The sequence below is a fragment of the Aegilops tauschii genome, chromosome 1, assembly GCF_002575655.3.
Source record: "Aegilops tauschii subsp. strangulata cultivar AL8/78 chromosome 1, Aet v6.0, whole genome shotgun sequence".
NCBI lineage: Eukaryota > Viridiplantae > Streptophyta > Magnoliopsida > Poales > Poaceae > Aegilops > Aegilops tauschii.
This window is the reverse complement of record NC_053035.3, coordinates 262596794-262618054: the sequence shown is the minus strand read 5'-3', so window position 1 is coordinate 262618054 and position 21261 is coordinate 262596794. Positions and strand designations below refer to the sequence as shown.

Genomic DNA, 21261 nt, shown 5'->3' with positions numbered 1-21261 from the left:
ACCGGAGGAGATAGGAGCGCCGGATTGCAAAACAGACAACGGGGAAAATGCTCGGATGCACGAGACGAACACGTATGCAAATGCGAAGCACATGATGACATGATATGAAATGCAAATGATGACATGGCAAAATGCAACACGCAAGCAAATGACATGGCAACGACCACGAATAACTGGCAGACACCTGGCGCAACGGATCCGGGGCGTTACAGCGCCATACCCCGGAAGGGATTGACAACCCCTTTAACACGTCGGGTTGCGAGGATTTGTTATCTGTGTGCAGGGGCTGTTTACGTTGTGTTGCTTGGTTCTCCTACTGGTTTGATAACCTTGGTTTCATATCTAAGGGAAATACCTACTGCCACTGTGCTGCATCATCCCTTCCTCTTTGGGGAAATACTGACGTTGCTTCAAGCGACATCAGTGCCCCGCCTTCACTCGCGAGCTATGGCAAGTTCTTGGGCCGTCTGCCCGCATGTTCAAGCCGCCGGAGGGAGAGATGAGAAGGTATCTACCAACTACTTCCGTTTGGCACTCTAGCCAAACATGAGGTCGTGGTTGATGCACTTGCCTAAGAACTCCATCTCGACCTGCGCTGACATGTGCCATGAGTTTGTTGGCGCCTTCACGGGCGGCCATCAAGAAGTGGGACGACCCAGTGACTTGCAACTCCTCCCATAGAAGGAAGGGGAGAGTTTGCGAAAATACATGCAGAGGTTCAGCCGGGTGCACAGAAACATTCCCGACATCTAGCCAGCAGCTGTGATAGCTGCATTCCAGTCCAACATGCGCAACCGCAGGGTACGTTCTAAGATGAACATCTGGTTGCCCAAGACTGTGAAGCAGTTGTACACTTTGGCAGATAAGTGTGCCGGAACAGAGGAGGGGAGGCGACTCCCCGTAGAAGAAGGTGACATCGATGTTGAGTCAGAAGAAGACGATGATGCCACCAGGCAGAAGAAGAAGAAGAAGATCAAAAAGCACAACAAGAAGCAGAAGGATAAAGCAGTGTTGGCCATCGAAGGATCGAGCGCCCCTAGTACCGACAAGAAGGCCAAAATCGAGGCTCCCGGTATGGAAGTTGCCGCGTGCACTGATTGTCGGGAAGCGGCGGCTGCCGAGAAGGCCGGGAAGGCTGACGGGCCGTACTGCAAGATCCATCGAACCAAGGGCCACGATCTCCAAGAGTGTCATCAGGTTGAACAACTCGTAAAGAAGCAGAAGGCTGAGTACGGGAAGCGTGAGAAAGAGAGAGACCAAGGTGGCATTGGCGGGAAGGGCCCGGAGTGGCAGAGGAGGTCACCCCAGTAAGGCCCCTCGGCGGCAAAATGGACCCGCCAAAGGCCATGGGAAGAAGGAATGTGATGATGAGAGTGATGAAGGGTGAAGAGGAAACCAGCGAGCATGTGTTCCAGAAGGCCACTGACGGCCTATGCATTGACAGGGGTGCGTCCTTGTACTCCTCTCACCACCAGCTTAAATAGTGGGCATGTGAGGTCAATGTTGTGGATTCAGCGGCAGATTCTCGGAACCCACTCAAATGGTCCCGCACGCCCATCATCTTCATCAAAGAGGATCACCCTGACCGCACCACTGTGGTAGGGTGCTTTCCGTTGTTGGTTTCACCAACAATCCGCAACCTTAAGGTCATGAAGATGTTGGTCGACGGCGGGGCCGGCTTGAATCCGATTTCTCCCAAGGTGCTCGACAACCTTCAGATTGCAGATGAAGAGCTCAAGGTTACTGGTACTTTCCAAGGGATCAACCCCGACACGAGTCATCCTAAGGGGAAGATCACACTCCTGGTAACATTTGGAGGAGAGTTAAACTACCGAACTGAGAAGGCCATGTTCGATGTGGTTGATCTCCCTCTGCCTTACAATGGAATCATTGGTCATCCAGCCCTGGCAAAATTCATGGCGGCATCCCACTATGCCTACAATACACAAAAATTGCCAGGGCCGATGGGTGTCATTTGCATTCCATCGGAAAAGAAGGACGCAATCATATGCGTGGATAGTATCGAGAAGCAGTTGCTGCTGAAGCCACGGAAGCTATCGCTCCCGCCAAGGAAAGGAAAAAGGAAAGAACACTAGCAAGGATATCGGCAAGGAATCCAGGAAGCGCGACCCTCCGGAGTGCGCTGCGCCTGTTGATGATTTGCCAGAGAGCTCCAATAGCAAGAAATCAAAGGTTGTCGCGCCTGCAGTGAAGAAGATCCCGGCAGGGCTGGTTGGCGCTAATGGTACGTTCACCATAAGCTCCACCCTTGACGACAAATAGGAAAGCGCACCCGTTACCTTCCCGCGGGCGAATGTCGATGTGTTTTCTTGGCAACCATCTGACATCGTGGTGTTCCTAGGGAGGTAATCGAGCACCACCTTGTTGTCTGCCCTCATGCCCGACCCGTCAAGCAGAAGGTCCGGAAGCAAGCCTTGGAGCAGCATCAGTTCATTGCCGAAGAGATCAAGAAACTTAAAGCTGCTGGTTTGGTCAGAGGAGTGATGCATCCCACATGGTTAGCAAACCCAGTGGTGGTACGCAAGGCGAATGGTAAATGGAGGCTTGATGTCGCTTGAACTACGTCGGTATTTCCCCAAAGCGGAAGGGATGATGTAGCATAGCTACGGTAGATATTTCCCTCAGTTATGAGACCAATATTATCGAACCAGTAGGAGAACCACGCAACACTATGTAAACGGTACCTGCACACTGATGTCACTTGAAGCTACATCGGTATTTCCCCAAAGAGGAAGGGATGATGCAGCACAGCGGCGGTAGGTATTTCCCTCAGATATGAAACCAAGGTTATTGAACCAGTAGGAGAACCAAGCAACACAACGTAAACAACCCCTGCACACAGATAACAAAAACTTGCAACCCGACGTGTTAAACGGGTTGTCAATCCCTTCCGGGTACGGCGCCTCAAGATAGGCAAACGAACGTGAGATAAATTGTAGTAGATTGATAGATCGAACGCCAAATAAAATAAAGAAGAATAAATTGCAGCAAAGCTGTTTTTGTATTTTTGGTTTAATAGATCTGAAAATAAATGCAAAGGAAAAGTAGATCGCAAAGGCAAGTATATGAGAAAGAGACCCGGGGGCGTAGGTTTCACTAGTGGCTTCTCTCGAGAAAAATAGCAAACGGTGGGTGAACAAATTACTGTTGGCAACTGATAGAACTTCAAATAATCATGACGATATCCAGGCAATGATCATTACATAGGCATCACGTCCAAGATTAGTAGACCGACTCCTGCCTGCATCTACTACTATTACTCCACACATCGACCGCTATCCAGCATGCATCTGGTGTATTAAGTTCATGGAGAAACGGAGTAATGCAATAAGAACGATGACATGATGTAGACAAGATCTATCTATGTAGAGATAGACCCCATCGTTTTATCCTTAGTAGCAACGATACATACGTGTCGGTTCCCCTTCTGTCTCTGGGATCAAGCACCATAAGATCGAACCCACTACAAAGCACCTCTTCCCATTGCAAGATAAATAGAGTAAGTTGGCCAAACAAAACCCAAATATCGGAGAAGAAATATGAGGCTATAAGCAATCATGCATATAAGAGATCAAAGAAACTCAAATAACTTTCATGGATATAAAAAGATAGATCTGATCGAAAACTCAAAGTTCATCGATCCCAACAAACACACCGCAAAAAGAGTTACATCATATGGATCTCCAAGAGACCATTGTATTGAGAATTTAGCAAGAGAGAGGAAGCCATCTAGCTACTAACTACAGACCCGAAGGTCTACAAAGAACTACTCACGCATCATCGAAGAGGCACCAATGGAGGTGGTGAACCCCATCCGAGATGGTGTCTAGATTGGATCTGGTGGTTCTGGACTCTGCGGCGGCTGGATCAATATTTTGTCGACTCCCCTAGGGTTTTGGGAATATTCGATTATTTAGAGAGCAAAGAGGCGGCCCGGGGCACCCGACGTGGGCACAACCCACCAGGGCGCGCCTGGGCCTCCTGGCGGGCCTTGGTGGGTTGTGCTCTCCTCGGAGCACCCCCAGCGCAGCCAGGGCCCATTTTGTTCCTTCTGGTCCAAAAAAAATCTCCATAAAGTTTCGTTGCATTTGGACTCTGTTTGATATTGATTTCCTCGATGTAAAAAACATGCAGGAAACAGCAACTGGCACTTGACACTACGTCAATAGGTTAGTACCAAAAAATGATATAAAATGACTATAAAATGATTATAAAACATCCAAGATTGATAATATAACAACATGGAACAATCAAAAATTATAGATACCTTGGAGACTTATCTGAATCCCCAAGCTTAACTCCTACTCGTCCTCGAGTAGGGAAGTGATAAAAACAGAATTTTTGATGTGGAATGCTGCCTATCATGTCATATCATATTCTTTTCTTTATAGCATGGACATTTGGACTTTTATATTGTTCAAAGCAATAGTCTAGTTTTGACATGATAATTTAAATACTCAAGCATATCAGGCAGGAGTCTAGGTTAGAGAATGTTCTTGATGACCCACTACCTATTGATGATAGCTTTCCTGATGAACAATTGAATGTCATAAATACTTCTCGTACTGCTCCATGGTATGCCGATTACGCTAATTACATTGTTGCTAAATTTATACCACCTAGTTTCACATACTAGCAAAAGAAAAGGTTTTTCTATGATTTGAGACATTACTTTTGGGATGACCCACATCTCTATAAAGAAGGAGTGGATGGTGTTATTAGACGTTGTGTACCTGAGCATGAACAGGAACAGATCCTACGCAAGTGTCACTCCGAAGCTTATGGAGGACACCACGCTGGAGATAGAACTGCGCATAAGGTATTGCAATCCGGTTTTTATTGGCCTACTCTCTTCAAGGATGCCCGTAAGTTTGTCTTATCTTGTGATGAATGTCAAAGAATTGGTAATATTAGTAGACGACAAGAAATGCCTATGAATTATTCACTCGTTATTGAACCATTCGATGTTTGGGGCTTTGATTACATGGGACCGTTTCCTTCCTCTAATGGGTATACACATATTTTAGTTGCTGTTGATTGCGTTACTAAGTGAGTAGAAGCTATTCCAACTAGTAGTGCTGATCATAACACCTCTATTAAAATGCCTAAAGAAGTTATTTTTCCGAGGTTCAGAGTCCCTAGATATTTAATGACTGATGGTGGTTCACATTTAATTCATGGTGCTTTTCGTAAGATGCTTGCTAAGTATGATGTTAATCATAGAATTGCATCTCCATATCACCCACAGTCTAGTGGTTAAGTAGAATTGAGTAAGAGAGAGCTCAAATTAATTTTGCAAAAGAATGTTAATAGATCTAGAAAGAATTGGTCCAAGAAACTTGATGATGCATTATGGGCCTATAGAACTGCATATAAAAATCCTATGGGTATGTCTCCGTATAAAATGGTTTATGGAAAAGCATGTCACTTACCTCTCGAATTAGAACATAAGGCATATTGGGCCATTAAAGAGCTCAATTATGATTTCAAACTTGCCGGTGAGAAGAGGTTATTTGACATTAGCTCACTTGATGAATGGAGAACCCAGGCCTATGAGAATGCCAAACTGTTTAAAGAAAAAGTTAAAAGATGGCATGACAAAAGAATACAAAAGCGTGAGTTTAATATAGGTGATTATGTATTATTATACAACTCTCGTTTAAGATTTTTTGCAGGAAAACTTCTCTCTAAATGGGAAGGTCCTTACGTTATCGAGGAGGTCTATCATTCCGGTGCCATAAAAATCAATAACTTCGAAGGCACCAATCCGAAGTGGTGAACGGTCAAAGAATCAAACATTATATCTCAGGTAATCCTATAAATGTTGAAACTAATATTATTGAAACCGTAACCCCAGAGGAATACATAAGAGACACTTTCCAGAACGTTTCAGACTCCGAAAAGGAATAGGTACGTGGTACGGTAAGTGTCGTGGAATTGTCACGGCAGATGTCCTCGAGCTAGGACTTAGTCGTGGAGCCATCGCAACTAGGAAGCTTGAAGGGGTAAGCGGGACAAGGAACACAAGGGTTTATACTGGTTCGGCCCCTTACGGTGAAGGTAAAAGTCTACGTCCAGTTTGAGGTGGTATTGATTAGGGTTTCGATAACCAGGGAGCTAAACCGCTATGCCTGGCTCTCGATCAGATTGTTCCTGTCCCTAAACCGCTGCCGGGTCGTCCCTTTATATAGGGAGGCTGACGCCCAGCAGCTCTCAGAGTCCCGGCCGGCTCATAAGAGTGTCCGGCTCGGACTCTAAACAATAGTTGCCTTACACTACAAGTCTACTATAACAATGATGATAACTATGGGCAATAAGCCATCACCGGGTCTCAGCCCATCTCTGGCCCATTATCTTGAAACTTAGCTCCGGGCTTCTGGCAATGACCCTTAGTGTAACCCGGCCCTCCTGGCGGGTGACTCCCAGGTCTATATCCTCAACATTAGGCCCCAGATTGACTTGAGCCGGCTCGTGTCAATCTTCAACTCTGCCGACAGAAAAATCTCCGGCTTACCGTTCGTGTGAAGGCCATAACCCGGAGTGACGTGATTCTCCGGACTCCGGATAATCCGCCGTGACGTCATCCTCCATTAAGTCCGTTTTTTACTCCGCCAGATCCACAACGGATCTCTGCTTTTACTGTCTTTGCGAAAATCGAGGCGCCGTGAGGGGGAGATAACCACGCCGTGGTCTCCTTGAATCTCGCGCCCACTTATGACTTACCTTATAAATAGGCCGGCCCGGCACTCTCTTCTCACACTCTCCTTCTTCTTCCTCACGCTGTCGTTCCTCTGCCCGAGCTTCTGCCGCCGCCGCCGCCGTCGTGCCCCTGATCTTCATCGACCCGGCCGCTGCATCACCCTGACCCGGACCAGATAACGGCGGCGACCTTCGCTCTTCCTCAACTCCAGTGAGTCTTCTCTGCCTTGCTAGAACAGATCTGTGGTAGGGTTCCTCCCGTTCTTCGTGTTCGTCACCTTTGCCCAGAAACTCGGCAGTCCTCGTCACCACTGTAGTCGGTTGATCTTTATCCTTGCGTAAAACCACTGCGGTAGACGTTCGGAACTCATTTCATCTGCAAGAAATCCTCCTTTTACTGCATAAGAACTGTGTTCAACCTCAAGAACTTCTCCTGCCTCTGTTTTTTAGGTCTAGAAAATTTTCTCTGCTCCGACTATTTTGATCCAAAAAAGTTACGGTAGTATGTGAAACCTGTTTACCACACTTAGTAAAAACGCAACCATTGAATCTCGGCGGCTTACATGTCCGGTTTAAAGAGAACCATGCTCTGTAAAATCCTCCGACTTAACTGTAGTAAGCCGTAGATGACCAACTTAACCTGAAAGCCCCGACAGCTTAGATAACCCACCATATCAATATATATCATTAGTCCCCTTCATAAGCCGTCACTGTAGTTTGAATGATAATCCCCGGCTTATAATTAACCCGGACACTTTTCTCTTCCTCATAGACCACCAACCGTCACCATGCCTCCCAAGGCTCCCATCACTTGCAACTGGATGAAATCCAACGTCACCGAAGAGACCCTGGCCAACTTTGTTAAGTCCGGATATCTGCCCAAGAAGGAAGTGATGTCCTACCGTGCCCCTGACCCGTCCGAAGAAAGACCTCAGCCGAGGGACGGGGAGGTAGTGATCTTTGCAGACCATATGAGCCGGGGCTTCGCACCGCCTGGCTCAAAATTCTTCCGGGACGTGCTCAACTTCTTTGACCTTCGGCCTCAGGATATAGGACCCAATTCCATATCCAACATCTGCAACTTCCAAGTTTTTTGTGAAGTATATCTTGGAGAAGAGCCGAGTCTGCTGCTCTTCAGAGAGCTGTTTTATTTGAACCGCCAAACCAAGTGCGCAAACGGTCCAAGTCTAGAGTTAGGCGGCATCTCCATCCAACGGCGCAGGGACTGTCTATTTCCTTACGCAGAACCGCCAAGTCACCCCAAGGACTGGAACATGACTTGGTTCTAGTGCCAAGACACGTCCCCGGCTGATGAGAGCCCGCTGCCCGGCTTTCGCCCAACGCGCCTGGAGCCGACTCATCCGCTATCCGACAAGCTGACTGCCGCGGAACGCCAGCCTCTGCTTCCAACGATCAATAAGATCAAGGCCCTGCTAGGCAACGGTCTGAACGGAATAGACCTGGTCCGGGTCTGGATCTCATGGCGGGTGATCCCATTGAGCCGCCGCCCCGGCTTAATGTGTGAGTACACCGGGCGAAAGGATGACCCGCAGAGGCACAGTCGCAACGACCTTCTAGAAGACGTTGCCGAAGAAGAGACCAAGGCTCTATTAAACGAGAGCCTGGCAGACTGTGGAAAAACCGGGCTAGCTCCGTTCTGCAAGACCAATCCAGCCCCAGCGGTAAGCCGCTGACTTTAACCTTTCCATTTTTTTTACCTGTCATCTTACTAAGAACTCATTACTGTATTTCTCAGGCTGATGATAAATTCTGGCGGGTCAAGTATGACCATGAGGCGGCCAAGAAGGCCAGGAAGGCGAAGAAAGCCGCCAAGAGAGCCGCCCCTCGCAAAAAGGGAAACAGACCCACTGCTTCGGAGCTGCTGCAATTAAGCGATAGCTCCGAGTCAGAGGTAACCCTTAAACCTTTAAACTCTTGCCGTATTTATTGTTTGCTGCTGTCCACTTTACCATCATTTTGCTTATTGACAGGATGACACCGGCGCCAGTAACCCGGTGATTGAAGAGGTAACATTACTCCCCTCCGACTCGGAGCCTTTGCCACAGCTGAAAGTCCGAAGGGTAACCCGGAAAGTAAGCTTTTCTCATCCATTAGCTCATCAAGACCCTCAATTTCTTTTGAAGCAGCAGGTTCACGAAAGCCGGCGTCTCACCCGGGCCCGCAAGGACACCGACCTCTCCGCCGGGTTACCCGACGCGACAAGGAAACGTCGCACCGAGGTCTTTTCTCACTTGTACCCTTTTCATCCGTTGGCGGGTGTTATCCGTCAACCGCTTAATTCTTCTGACTCCAATTACCAGGAGACCTCCCCTTCTTCTGGTGACTCCATGCAGTCAAGTCTGCCGGCCTTCAAAACTGCACCCGGGTAATAACAATCACCTTACATTACCTGTCTGTATTTACTCTTTGTATGCCTAACACTTCTGTCTTTTCAGTGCCCAGGCAAAGCTCACCAAAAGAGCAAAGAAGACCAGGTCAGCCGGAGTGCCGGACTTGCCTGAGCCGGAGACGACGGCTCAAGATCCGCCAGCCGCCTCCGAGGCCACCATTCCCATGGATACGGCGCCTGAAGCCCCTGCCCTGACCACCAAGACAACGACCGAAGCGTCAGCTAATCCGGAGGCCTCCGGCTCAACCCCACCGGCTAACGACCCGGACGTGGTAATTACCCGGACGGAGTGTGTTGAGCCGGAGGCCGACCGCACTGGCCCAATGCTCCGCGAAGGGGGAGCTGCTGCGACCCCATCGGGCGAATCTGGATCTCTCGGGCTACCCCGATTTGAGCATTGGAGAGCTCGTTTCTGGCTACATCAGCCAGGTTCACAAGAGCCGGGACGCGGAGATCGCCATGGTCAATCAGATCCAACAAAAGTCTGAGGTAACCTTCTGCTGTCTTCTTACTTTCCGCATAGTGATCCTTGTCATGCTAGCCCCCAAGTCTATAACTTATACTTGGCATAGGTTGTAGACTTAGAGTCCGGCTTACTTAATTGAACCAGCAGTACGTAGATAGACACGTTCAATATGCATTAGCCCCCAAGTGCCAAGTGTCTTTGCTTGGAAAGTGCTTGGGACTTATACAATGACTGTTTAATAACCCGGAAATATATGCAGGCTACTGGCAAGAAATTTGAGTCGGACCTTGCGGGTCTCAAGAGCCGGTTAAAAACTCAAGAGATGGAGACCCGGAAGGCGAATGCCAAGTTTGTCTCCAGCATCGCCGCTCAGGAGAAATTGAAGACTGAATTCGACGCTGAGCGGAAGGCCTGGGCTAAGGAGAAAGCCGCACTGGTGACCCGGGCAGAACAGGCGGAGAAGGCCCTCACTGAGAAGACTGCTGAGCTCTTTGGTCTAAAGCACCAGGTTTCCCAAATGGTGGCTGCTATCTTCGGTAAGTCGCCTCACCGGCTTTCATCAAGTCTGCACATGTTACGATTCACCCTTGTCACCGGCTTACCTGACCTTTATTAAACAGGTCCCAGGAGTGCCAACCTCAACCAGAGCGTGGTCACCAAGCTAAAGGCCGTGTACACCCTGGTGGAACAACTCTACACCGGGTCACAGCGCGCCTTAGCTGTGGTGGCCCTATCCAATGAGGTGCCAACCCATCTGGCTGAAGTCCTGCGCCGGCTCGCAGTTTTGCCACAGTGAATCCAAGAGCTACGTCGAGCCTCCGCAAGATCCGGAGCAATTGCCGCGCTGAGCCGGGCCAAAGCCTTCCTGCCGGAGCTAGACCCGGCAGACATCGCCCTGGGTTACCCCAGCCTGAAGGAAGACGGCTCCACCTTCGACCAGAAGGATTTCGCGGCATGCGTGAAGGCTGTACGCCCGGTGGCCACCATCATCGGGAACGACACCGACTTAACCAAGTATCAGCCGGGGTACAACGCGGAGAATCAGAGGATTCCAACCCCTCGCTATGAAGCTCTTAGTCTGATTCCTCCGGCTCGCCAACACACCTACGCCCCCGAGATTGACCCGGCCGGGTTAATTGACGAAGAAGCTCAGTTCGAAGCTCTCAGCGGCATCAACTGGAAGTCGTCGACCTTCGAAGCCTTGGGATCAGCCGGAGCAGAAGATGGGCCGGGGACTTCGACTCAGCAGGCGTCATAAACCGGCTAGCGGCTCACCAAACAACGCTCCACCCTTGAAACTTTGAAAGATTTTTGTAATAGAATAAGTGCAACAATTTATCTCTGCCGTGCCATCGTGCACGTAATGAATGCTGAAATCCTTTGAAGTCATTCTTTTGATGCTCCTCCGGGTCATAATTATCCTTCGTGCTTCTCAACCTTTAAAAAAGTACCTTCAAGCATCTGCATAGAAAGGTAAATCACAAGTCTCAAGACGGCTTACCATCCTCCGGATTAAATGACCCGGGTAGCATGGTTGGTATCTGAACTCTAATGGACTTGTCTTGATGACATCCAGGATGTTCAATTAACAAGATAACTCCAAAATTAAGCCGGTCAAGCGAAACCCGGCCATGCACACGTTGTCATAATCAGAGTAGACTTTGCGATAAATCGGAACTTAGGGGCTTCCAGTTCGAATACGACCAGAGACCCGGCCCGAAAGGGGTTTAAGCCAAGATTCGGATACGATCATATAGCCCCCAATGGGTGTGGCGATGCCAATCAAGAGGGTACCGACAGCTATGTTCTCTTGGGTTCGAATACGACCCATGTTTGAACAGGAAGCCCCCAAGTGATTCTGAAAATTGTTTAACGACGCTGATTCGAATACGATCCACGTCGGTTCTCAGAGGGGTTACACTATGATTCAAATATGACCAAAGGCAACCTCCCAATGAGCTCGGCACTTTGCCAATCAAATGGGTATCGACAGCTATGTTCTCTTTGGTTCGAATACGACCCATGTTTGAACAGGAAGCCCCCAAGTGATCTTACTGCTTACGGCTAGACTCAAATGCGATCATAAGCCGGATCCTCCTTTCAAATTATTATGACACGTATATTTGGAGGAGAAAAAAGGACAGAGGTCCTGCTTTATTGCTTATCATAATATATATATGTCTGAGATAAATATGTACACCACAAGAGCCGGTAGCTCAAGTGTAATAAGGCCGAAGCTGAGTGATATTCCACGGCTGACGGGTCTCCTCCTCAGATTTACGCGAATCTTTACGCTCCCGAACATCAATGAGGTAATATGACCCGTTGTGCAAGTTCTTACTGACCACAAAGGGCCCTTCCCAAGGTGGGGATAATTTGTGTGCATCTGTTTGATCCTGGATGAGCCGGAGCACAAGGTCGCCTTCCTGGAAGACCCGGGTTTTGACCCGGCGGCTATGATAACGGTGCAGGTCTTGTTGGTAAATCGCTGAACGGGCTGCTGCCACATCACGCTGTTCATCCAACAAGTCCAGAGCAATTTGGCGCGCCTGTTCATTGTCCGTCTCAACATAAGCCGCCACACGAGGTGAATCGTGACGGATGTCGCTAGGGAGGACCGCTTCTGCCCCATAAACCATGAAGAAAGGCGTGAAGCCAGTAGACCTGTTAGGAGTAGTGTTGATGCTCCATAAGACGGAGGGCAACTCCTCCACCCAACAACCCGGCGTCCGTTGCAAAGGGACCAAAAGCCGGGGTTTGATGCCCTTCAGAATCTCCTGGTTAGCTCTCTCAGCTTGACCATTGGACTGGGGATGAGCCACTGAAGAAACATCAAGCCGGATATGCTCTCGTTGACAAAACTCCTCCATAGCGCCTTTGGACAGATTAGTGCCATTGTCTGTTATGATGCTGTGCGGAAAGCCGAAGCGGAAGATCACCTTTTTCATAAATTGAACCGCCGTGGCTGCATCACACTTGCTAACTGGCTCAGCTTCCACCCACTTCGTGAATTTGTCCACTGCCACCAAGAGGTGGGTCTTCTTATCCTTGGACCGTTTAAAAGGCCCGACCATATCAAGCCCCCAGACCGCAAAGGGCCAAGTGATCGGGATCATCCTCAATTCCTGAGCCGGCACATGAACCCGTCGGGAGAACCTCTGACAACCATCACACTTACTGACCAAGTCCTCCGCATCAGCGTGAGCCGTCAACCAATAAAAACCATGACGGAATGCCTTGGCCACAAGGGATTTTGAGCCGGCATGATGGCCGCAATCCCCTTCATGGATCTCGCGCAAGATCTCTTGACCTTCCTCAGGGGAAATACAACGCTGAAATACCCCTGAAACACTGCGATGATGCAACTCGCCGTTGATAACAATCATTGACTTGGCCCGCCGGATTATTTGCCTGGCCAAAGTTTCATCCTCAGGCAACTCTCCCCGGGTTATATAAACCAAGTACGGCATTGTCCAGTCTGGTATGACATGAAGAGCCGCCACCAGTCGTGCCTCCGGGTCAGGGATAGCCAAGTCCTCCTCTGTAGGCAACTTAACCGAAGGGTTATATAGGACATCCAGGAAAGTGTTAGGCGGCACCGACTTTCGCTGAGAGCCGAGCCGGCTTAAAGCATCAGCCGCCTCGTTCTTCCTGCGATCAATGTGCTCCACTTGATATCCCTGAAAGTGCCCAGCAATGGCATCAACCTCGCGGCGATAAGCCGCCATGAGGGGATCCTTAGAATCCCAAGTTCCTGATACTTGTTGAACCACCAAATCTGAGTCCCCAAAGCACCGTACCCGGCTTAAGCTCATCTCCTTAGCCACCCGAAGACCGTGGAGTAAGGCCTCGTATTCAGCCGCATTGTTAGTGCAAGGAAACATCAATTGTAGCACATACTGGAACTTGTCACCCCTAGGGGAAGCCAATACAACACCAGCCCCCGAGCCCTCCAGCTGCCTGGACCCATCAAAGTGAATAGTCCAATAGGTGTTATCCGGCTTCTGCTCAGGCACTTGCGACTCGGTCCAATCATTAATAAAATCCACCAAAGCCTGAGACTTAACAGCAGTGCGTGGCACATATTTGAGGCCATGAGGCCCAAGCTCAATAGCCCACTTAGCAATTCTCCCTGTAGCCTCTCGGTTCTGGATAATATCCCCAAGAGGGGCAGAACTGACCACAGTGATGGGATGACCCTGAAAATAATGCTTGAGTTTCCGGCTCGCCATGAACACACCATATACAAGCTTCTGCCAGTGCGGGTATCGCTGCTTGGACTCAATAAGCACCTCACTGACATAATAAACCGGCCGCTGAACCGGATGCTCCTTACCCGTCTCCTTACGCTCCACCACCATAGCCACACTGACGGCTCGTGTGTTTGCCGCCACATACAGTAGCAAGGGCTCCTTATCAACCGGAGCAGCAAGGACGGGGGGCTCTGCCAGTTGCTTTTTCAAATCCTCGAAGGCGGTATTAGCTGCATCATTCCAGACAAAGTTATCCGTTTTCTTCATCAACTGATATAAGGGCATAGCCTTCTCACCCAAGCGGCTTATGAACCGGCTTAAAGCAGCGATGTGACCTGCCAAACGCTGAACATCATTTATACATGCCGGCTTAGCTAGAGAAGTGATAGCTTTGATCTTCTCCGGGTTAGCTTCAATTCCTCTGTCAGAAACCAAGAAGCCCAATAGCTTGCCCGCAGGAACACCAAAAACACATTTGGCCGGGTTAAGCATCATCTTGTAGACCCGGAGATTATCGAAGGTTTCCCTTAAGTCATCTATCAGGGTTTCCTCCTTGATGGACTTAACCACAATATCGTCCACGTAAGCGTGAACATTGCGCCCGATCTGTTTATGGAGACAATTCTGTACACAACGCTGGTAAGTCGCCTGCGCACACTTGAGCCCAAAGGGCATAGAGACATAGCAGAAGGCTCCAAAGGGAGTGATGAACACCGTCTTCTCCTGGTCCTTAACTGCCATCTTAATCTGATGATACCCGGAATAGGCATCCAAGAAACTTAAGCGTGCACAACCTGCCGTAGCATCAATGATCTGATCAATACGGGGGAGAGCAAAAGGATCAGCCGGACACGCCTTGTTCAAGTCCGTGTAGTCCACACACATCCGCCAGGTGCCGTTCTTCTTAAGTACAAGCACCGGGTTAGCCAACCACTCTGGGTGAAAAACCTCAACAATGAACCCGGCCGCCAAAAGCCGGGCCACTTCTTCACCAATAGCCTTCCGCCTCTCTTCGTTAAACCGTCGAAGGAACTGTCTGACCGGCTTAAATTTTGGATCAACATTGAGAGTGTGCTCAGCGAGTTCTCTAGGTACACCTGGCATGTCAGAAGGTTTCCATGCGAAGATGTCCCTATTCTCACGGATGAACTCGATGAGCGCGCCTTCTTATTTCGGGTCCAGATTTGCACTGATGCTGAACTGCTGAGACGAGTCACCTAGAACAAAATCAACAAGTTTAGTCTCATCAGCTGATTTAAACTTCATTGCTGGTTCATTCTCCGTGGTTGGCTTTTTCAGAGAGGTCATATCTGTTGGGTCAACATTGTCTTTATAAAATTTCAACTCTTCTGTGGCACAAACAGACTCTGCATAAGCCGCGTCACCTTCCTCACACTCCAGAGCCACTTTCCGGCTGCCGTGAACCGTAATGGTCCCGTTGTGACCCGGCATCTTGAGTTGTAAGTACACATAACACGGCCGTGCCATGAACTTGGCGTAAGCCGGCCGTCCAAATATGGCGTGGTAAGGACTTCTTATCTTGACCACCTCAAAGGTCAACTTCTCTACCCTGTAGTTGTTCTCATCACCGAAGGCTACTTCCAGTTCGATCTTGCCGACTGGATAAGCCGATTTACCGGGTACCACACCATGAAAGATAGTATTTGACTGGCTGAGGTTCTTATCAACTAGCCCCATACGACGGAAAGTCTCATAATAGAGGATGTTGATGCTGCTACCTCCATCCATGAGTACCTTTGTGAACTTATAGCCTCCCACTTGAGGAGCCACCACTAAGGCCAGGTGGCCCGGGTTATCCACCCGGGGAGGGTGATCCTCCCTACTCCACACTATGGGCTGCTCCGACCACCGTAAGTAGCGTGGAACCGCCGGCTCAACAACATTAACAGCCCTCTTGTGAAGCTTCTCGTCTCGTTTGCACAAACTAGTGGTGAACACGTGATACTGTCCATCGCTAAGCTGCTTTGGGTTGGTCTGATAGCCCCCCTGTTGCTGTTGATGACCCTGACCAGACTGTTGATTAAAGCCCCCTTGACCGTTCTGAGGACCGGAATTTGACCCGCCGCCCGGGCCATGAAAGCCGCCGACGCCTGAGCCGCCACCCGGACCATTGTAGTTTTTAAAGGCCTTCATGATAGCACAATCCTTCCACAGATGAGTCGCTGGCTTCTCTCTAGAACCGTGTCTCGGACAAGGTTCATTCAACAGCTGTTCCAGAGAAGGTCCTGACCCGCCGCCTCGGGGAGGGGGCCTCCCCTTGCGTCGCTGGTTATTACCTTGAGAGTTGGTGTTGGCTACAAACTCTAGGCTGCCATCGGCCTTGCGCTTGCCTCCTCCTTGGTTCCCCGGGCTAAACTGAGGACCCTTGCCGTTGCCGTTCTTCTTTCCCTTCCCTGCCCTTTCATCATCTGAAGGGGGATCCTTGGTACCATCGGAATCGGCGTACTTGACAAGAGCTGCCATCAGTGTACCCATATCAGTACAGTCACGCTTAAGCCGCCCGAGTTTCATTTTTAGGGGCACAAAGCGACAGTTTTGTTCCAACATTAAGACTGCAGAGCCGGCATCCATCTTATCCGATGAATGTATGATCTCCTTGACCCGGCGAACCCAATGGGTCGTGGATTCACCCTCCTGCTGCTTACAGTTAGTCAGATCCACGATTGACATAGATTGCCTGCAGGTATCTTTGAAGTTTTGAATGAACCGGGCTTTCAGCTCAGCCCAAGACCCGATGGAGTTCGGCGGTAACCCTTTCAACCACGTGCGGGCAGTTCCATCTAACATCATGGTGAAATATTTGGCCATGGCCGCCTCGCTGACTTCCAGCAATTCCATAGCCATCTCATAACTCTCGATCCAGGCTGCCGGCTGTAAGTCTGCTGTATAGTTAGGCACCTTCCTAGGTCCTTTGAAGTCCTTGGGTAGACGTTCATTACGGATAGCTGGCATCAAACACGGGACGCCCCCGGTTCTAGTAGGGATACCCGCATCAACGGACATCGTCGGATAAGCCGGGGGGGGGGGGGTCTGGTAAGCCATCACTTGAGGCGCCTGCTCCGCCTCCTGGCGTGCTTGGTCTGCTACGTAGAAGGCTCCATTATGAGCCGGGCCATGACCAGGGGGCGGGTCATGGCGTCGGACATTACTTGAGCCGGTCGCCGAGACCATGTGCCGGCTGTAACTCGGGCTCTGCCCTAGACGAGGGGTTGAATGGATCCTATCCCGGCTATAGGAGTACGCCTCTTGCTGCGCCAGTGCTGTCTGGAGGAGTTCTCTGACCCGGCGGGTCTCAATAGCCGTCGGAGAGTCGCCATCAACGGGCAGAGCCGCCAGTCGTGCCACTGCGGCGACCATGTTCTCCAGCGGGTTATTATAATGGCCCGGGGGTATTGGCACATACTGAGGCGGGGCGGGGGGCCTCTGGGGAGGCCCCATCACTCGTGGTTGAATAAGGGGTCCAGATCCGGGTGCTACGACCCCCGGCGGGTGACTAGACCCTGCACCCGGTGTGTTGAAGAGGTTGCGCGGATCGTAAACCGGCGGGAGTCGAGATTGAGCCTTTTGATGCCTCCTTCTCATGACCTCATTGGCCGCGTTCTGATCCATCGTGAGTTGGAAAGACTGCGCCTGAATCAGCTGAGTCCGGGCATCGAGAGCCGCCCGCTCCACTGCCAGTCTGATCCCTTCCGCTACAAGGTCCTCTTTAGCTTTTATCAGATCCAATTTTAGCTGTGCCACCGCCGCATCATGCTGAACTTGATCCGCCGGGTCGACCGTTGCGGTTAACAGGGCCGTCATCTTATCCGTGAGATCCATCAGCACCTGAGCCGAGGAAGGCACCGGGTTTTCCGATCCGGAAGCGGGGTTCTGAACAGGCTGCGCACCAGCCATAAAAACTCCAACCTGACTTGGCGGCTCAAAAATGTCCGGAATACTGCTGCCATCGGAATAACTCATGAGCCTGCCATCTTGAAGTTGGTACAACGAGTTTGACTCATCAGCGGCCGACTCGCCGTCAGAGCCGGCGGCCGCCTCATCCCCAGACCCAGATGGATCAGAGGGCCCTCTGTGGATGCATCCCACAAAAGCGCGCTTTAAGGCAGGCCGGGCCCGGGCGGGTCGTGCGCGCTGAGCCGTTTCGATGAGACCGGCGCGGAGATCCGGCTCGGGGCCCGGCTCTCCAATCTTGCCGATGAAGACATGAATTCCACCGAAGGGGACCCGGTACCCGTACTCCACTGAGCCGGCGTCGGGGCCCCAGTCCGCATCGTCGATGTAGAGCTTGCCGCGACGACTCTTGGTCATCCGGCCCACAGCGTATCCCTTGAGCCCTTCGAAGCTGCCCTTCAAGAACTCAAATCCACCGTGCGCCAGCCCCACGGTGGGCGCCAACTGTCGTGGAATTGTCACGGCAGATGTCCTCGAGCTAGGACTTAGTCGTGGAGCCATCGCAACTAGGAAGCTTGAAGGGGTTAAGCGGGACAAGGAACACGAGGGTTTATACTGGTTCGGCCCCTTACGGTGAAGGTAAAAGCCTACGTCCGGTTTGAGGTGGTATTGATTAGGGTTTCGATAACCAGGGAGCTAAACCGCTATGCCTGGCTCTCGATCAGATTGTTCCTGTCCCTAAACCGCTGCCGGGTCGTCCCTTTATATAGGGAGGCTGACGCCCAGCAGCTCTCAGAGTCCCGGCCGGCTCATAAGAGTGTCCGGCTCGGACTCTAAACAATACTTGCCTTACACTACAAGTCTACTATAACAATGATGATAACTATGGGCAATAAGCCATCGCCGGGTCTCAGCCCATCTCTGGCCCATTATCTTGAAACTTAGCTCCGGGCTTCTGGCAATGACCCTTAGTGTAACCCGGCCCTCCTGGCGGGTGACTCCCAGGTCTATATCCTCAACAGTAAGTAAACCGAATCCAAAACATTTCTAATGGCGAATTTTCTCCGTTTTGGAATATATAAGAAAATAGGAAAATAAGAAGCAGTCCGGGAAGGACACGAGGCCTCCACGAGGGTGGAGGGCGCGCCCCCTGCCTCGTGGGCACTTCGTGTACTCTCCGGACTCCGTTTTCTTGCACGATCCTTCTTTTGGTCGGTAAAAATTCTTTATATAATCTCCCGAAGGTTTTGACAACCGTATCATGCAAATATCCTCTGTTTTCGTTTCGAGCTGTTTTTCTGACAGATCTAGATCACCATGACGTCTCCAAGCGCCCCCAAGGACAAGTTCTTCGAGAAGGTCATCATCCCCTACCTCGCGGAGGTGCTGCAACACCCTCAAACCATTGAGATGCGTGATGGGTTGCTGCACATCCGTGATGTTGAGGGACCAAGGAGGACCGGAAGCGTGGAGACGAGGCTCGAAGCAATGGAACAACAAGTTTTCAAGTGCCAGGGGATGGTGGAACGTGGACTCAACGCCAACCACATGATGATCGCTGAGTTCACCAACAACCACAAGCTGGATGCCAATAACATTGGGGAAACCATCTTCAAGCTTCACGAGAAGATCGAGCATCTCCAAGCCCAAATCTATGACCTGCAAAACCAAAACTGTGAGTTGAATATAGATTCAAGAGGATGAGTTTGGCTGCAGATTTGAGGATCCCGGAGACTCGATCATCCTTCTATGATGGTGAGCCTATGCCTTGGAAGATGGACGACAAGCCCACATCATCAACAACTCCACCATCTTCTTCACCAGCAAAGGAGATATAATCACATGGGTATGGGCACTCCCCTTGGCAACTGCCAAGCCTGGGGGAGGTGCCCTGGTATCGTATCACCATCACACTCCTATCTTTACCGTTTTTCTTAGTTCGATCCTTTTAGTAATATCTTGATCTAGTAGAATAAAGTTTTAGTATGATTTAGTTTTGAGTTTTGCTTTATGATCCCTCTATGTAATCGAGTCCGTGAGCTATATATAATAAATATTAGTGTTGAGTCAAGGGCTTGATTATTTTGCTATGATCTTGAGGGAATAAAAGAAAAGAGAAAGAATAAAAAGAAGTAAAGAGATCATATTGATCTTATGGAGAGTAATGACTTCACATAGAAAGAGTATGATGATTAAAAGTTGTTGAGAGTTGACAAACATAGCCTTGGTCATCGTTGCAATTAATAGGAAGTAATAAAGAAAGAGAGGTTTCACATATAAATATACTATCTTGGACATCTTTTATGATTGTAAGCACTCATTAAAATATGACATGCTAAAGAGTTGATGTTGGACAAGGAAGACAACGTAATGGGTTATGTTCTCTTATATCTGAAATAAAGTATATTGTCATGGATCATCCAACATGTTGAGCTTGCCTTTCTCCCTCATGCTAGCCAATTCTTTGCACCAAGTAGAGATACTACTTGTGCTTCCAATACCCTTAAACCCAGTTTTGCCATGAGAGTCCACCATATCTACCTATGGATTGAGTAAGATCCTTCAAGTAAGTTGTCATCGGTGCAAGCAATAAAAATTGCTCTCTAAATATGTATGATTTATTAGTGTGGAGAAATAAGCTTTATAGGATCTTGTGATCTGGAAGAAATAAAAGCGACGGACTGCATAATAAAGTTCCACATCACAAGTGGCAATATAAAGTGACGTTCTTTGGCATTAAGATTTCGTGCATCCAACCATGAAAGCGCATGACAACCTCTGCTTCCCTCTGCGAAGGGCCTATCTTTTACTTTTATCTCTTACCCTTATGCAAGAGTCATGGTGATCTTCACCTTTCCTTTTTACATTTTATCCTTTGGCAAGCACCTTGTGTTGGAAAGATCCTGATATATATATATATATATATATCCAATTGGATGTACGTTAGCATGAACTATTATTGTTGACATTACCCTTGAGGTAAAAGGTTGGGAGGCGAAACTATAAGCCCCTATCTTTCTCTGTGTCCGATTAAAACTCCGTAACCACAAGTATTGCGTGAGTGTTAGCAATTGTGAAAGACTAAATGATAGTTGAGTATGTGGACTTGCTGAAAAGCTCTTACATAGACTCCTTCCGATGTTATGATAAATTGCAATTGCTTCAATGACTGAGATTATAGTTTGCTGGTTCTCAATGAAGTTTCTGATTCATACTTGACATTGTGAATAGATTATTACTTGAGCATAAGAAATCATATGACAATATCCATATATGTTGCTGTTATAAGAATGATCATGATGCCCTCATGTCCGTATTTTATTTTATCGACACCTCTACCTCTAAACATGTGGACATATTTATCGTTATCGGCTTCCGCTTGAGGACAAGCGAGGTCTAAGCTTGGGGGAGTTGATACATCCATTTTGCATCATGCTTTTATATCATTATTAATTGCATTATGGGCTGTTATTACACATTATGTCACAATACTTATGCCT

General features: G+C 49.2%; 1 protein-coding gene across 1 annotated transcript; it reads left to right on the top strand.

The window, feature by feature from the left end:
* The first annotated feature begins 1649 nt into the window (after positions 1–1649).
* On the top strand, positions 1650–2096 carry LOC109732814 (uncharacterized). Its single transcript, XM_020292014.1, has one exon. It carries the CDS (start codon positions 1650–1652, stop codon positions 2094–2096), a length of 447 nt encoding a protein of 148 aa, XP_020147603.1.
* The last annotated feature ends 19165 nt before the right edge of the window (positions 2097–21261 follow it).

Excerpts from the sequence above, each read along its gene's own strand:
- LOC109732814 (XM_020292014.1), top strand. The coding sequence starts at position 1,650 with ATGAAGATGTTGGTCGACGGCGGGGCCGGCTTGAATCCGATTTCTCCC.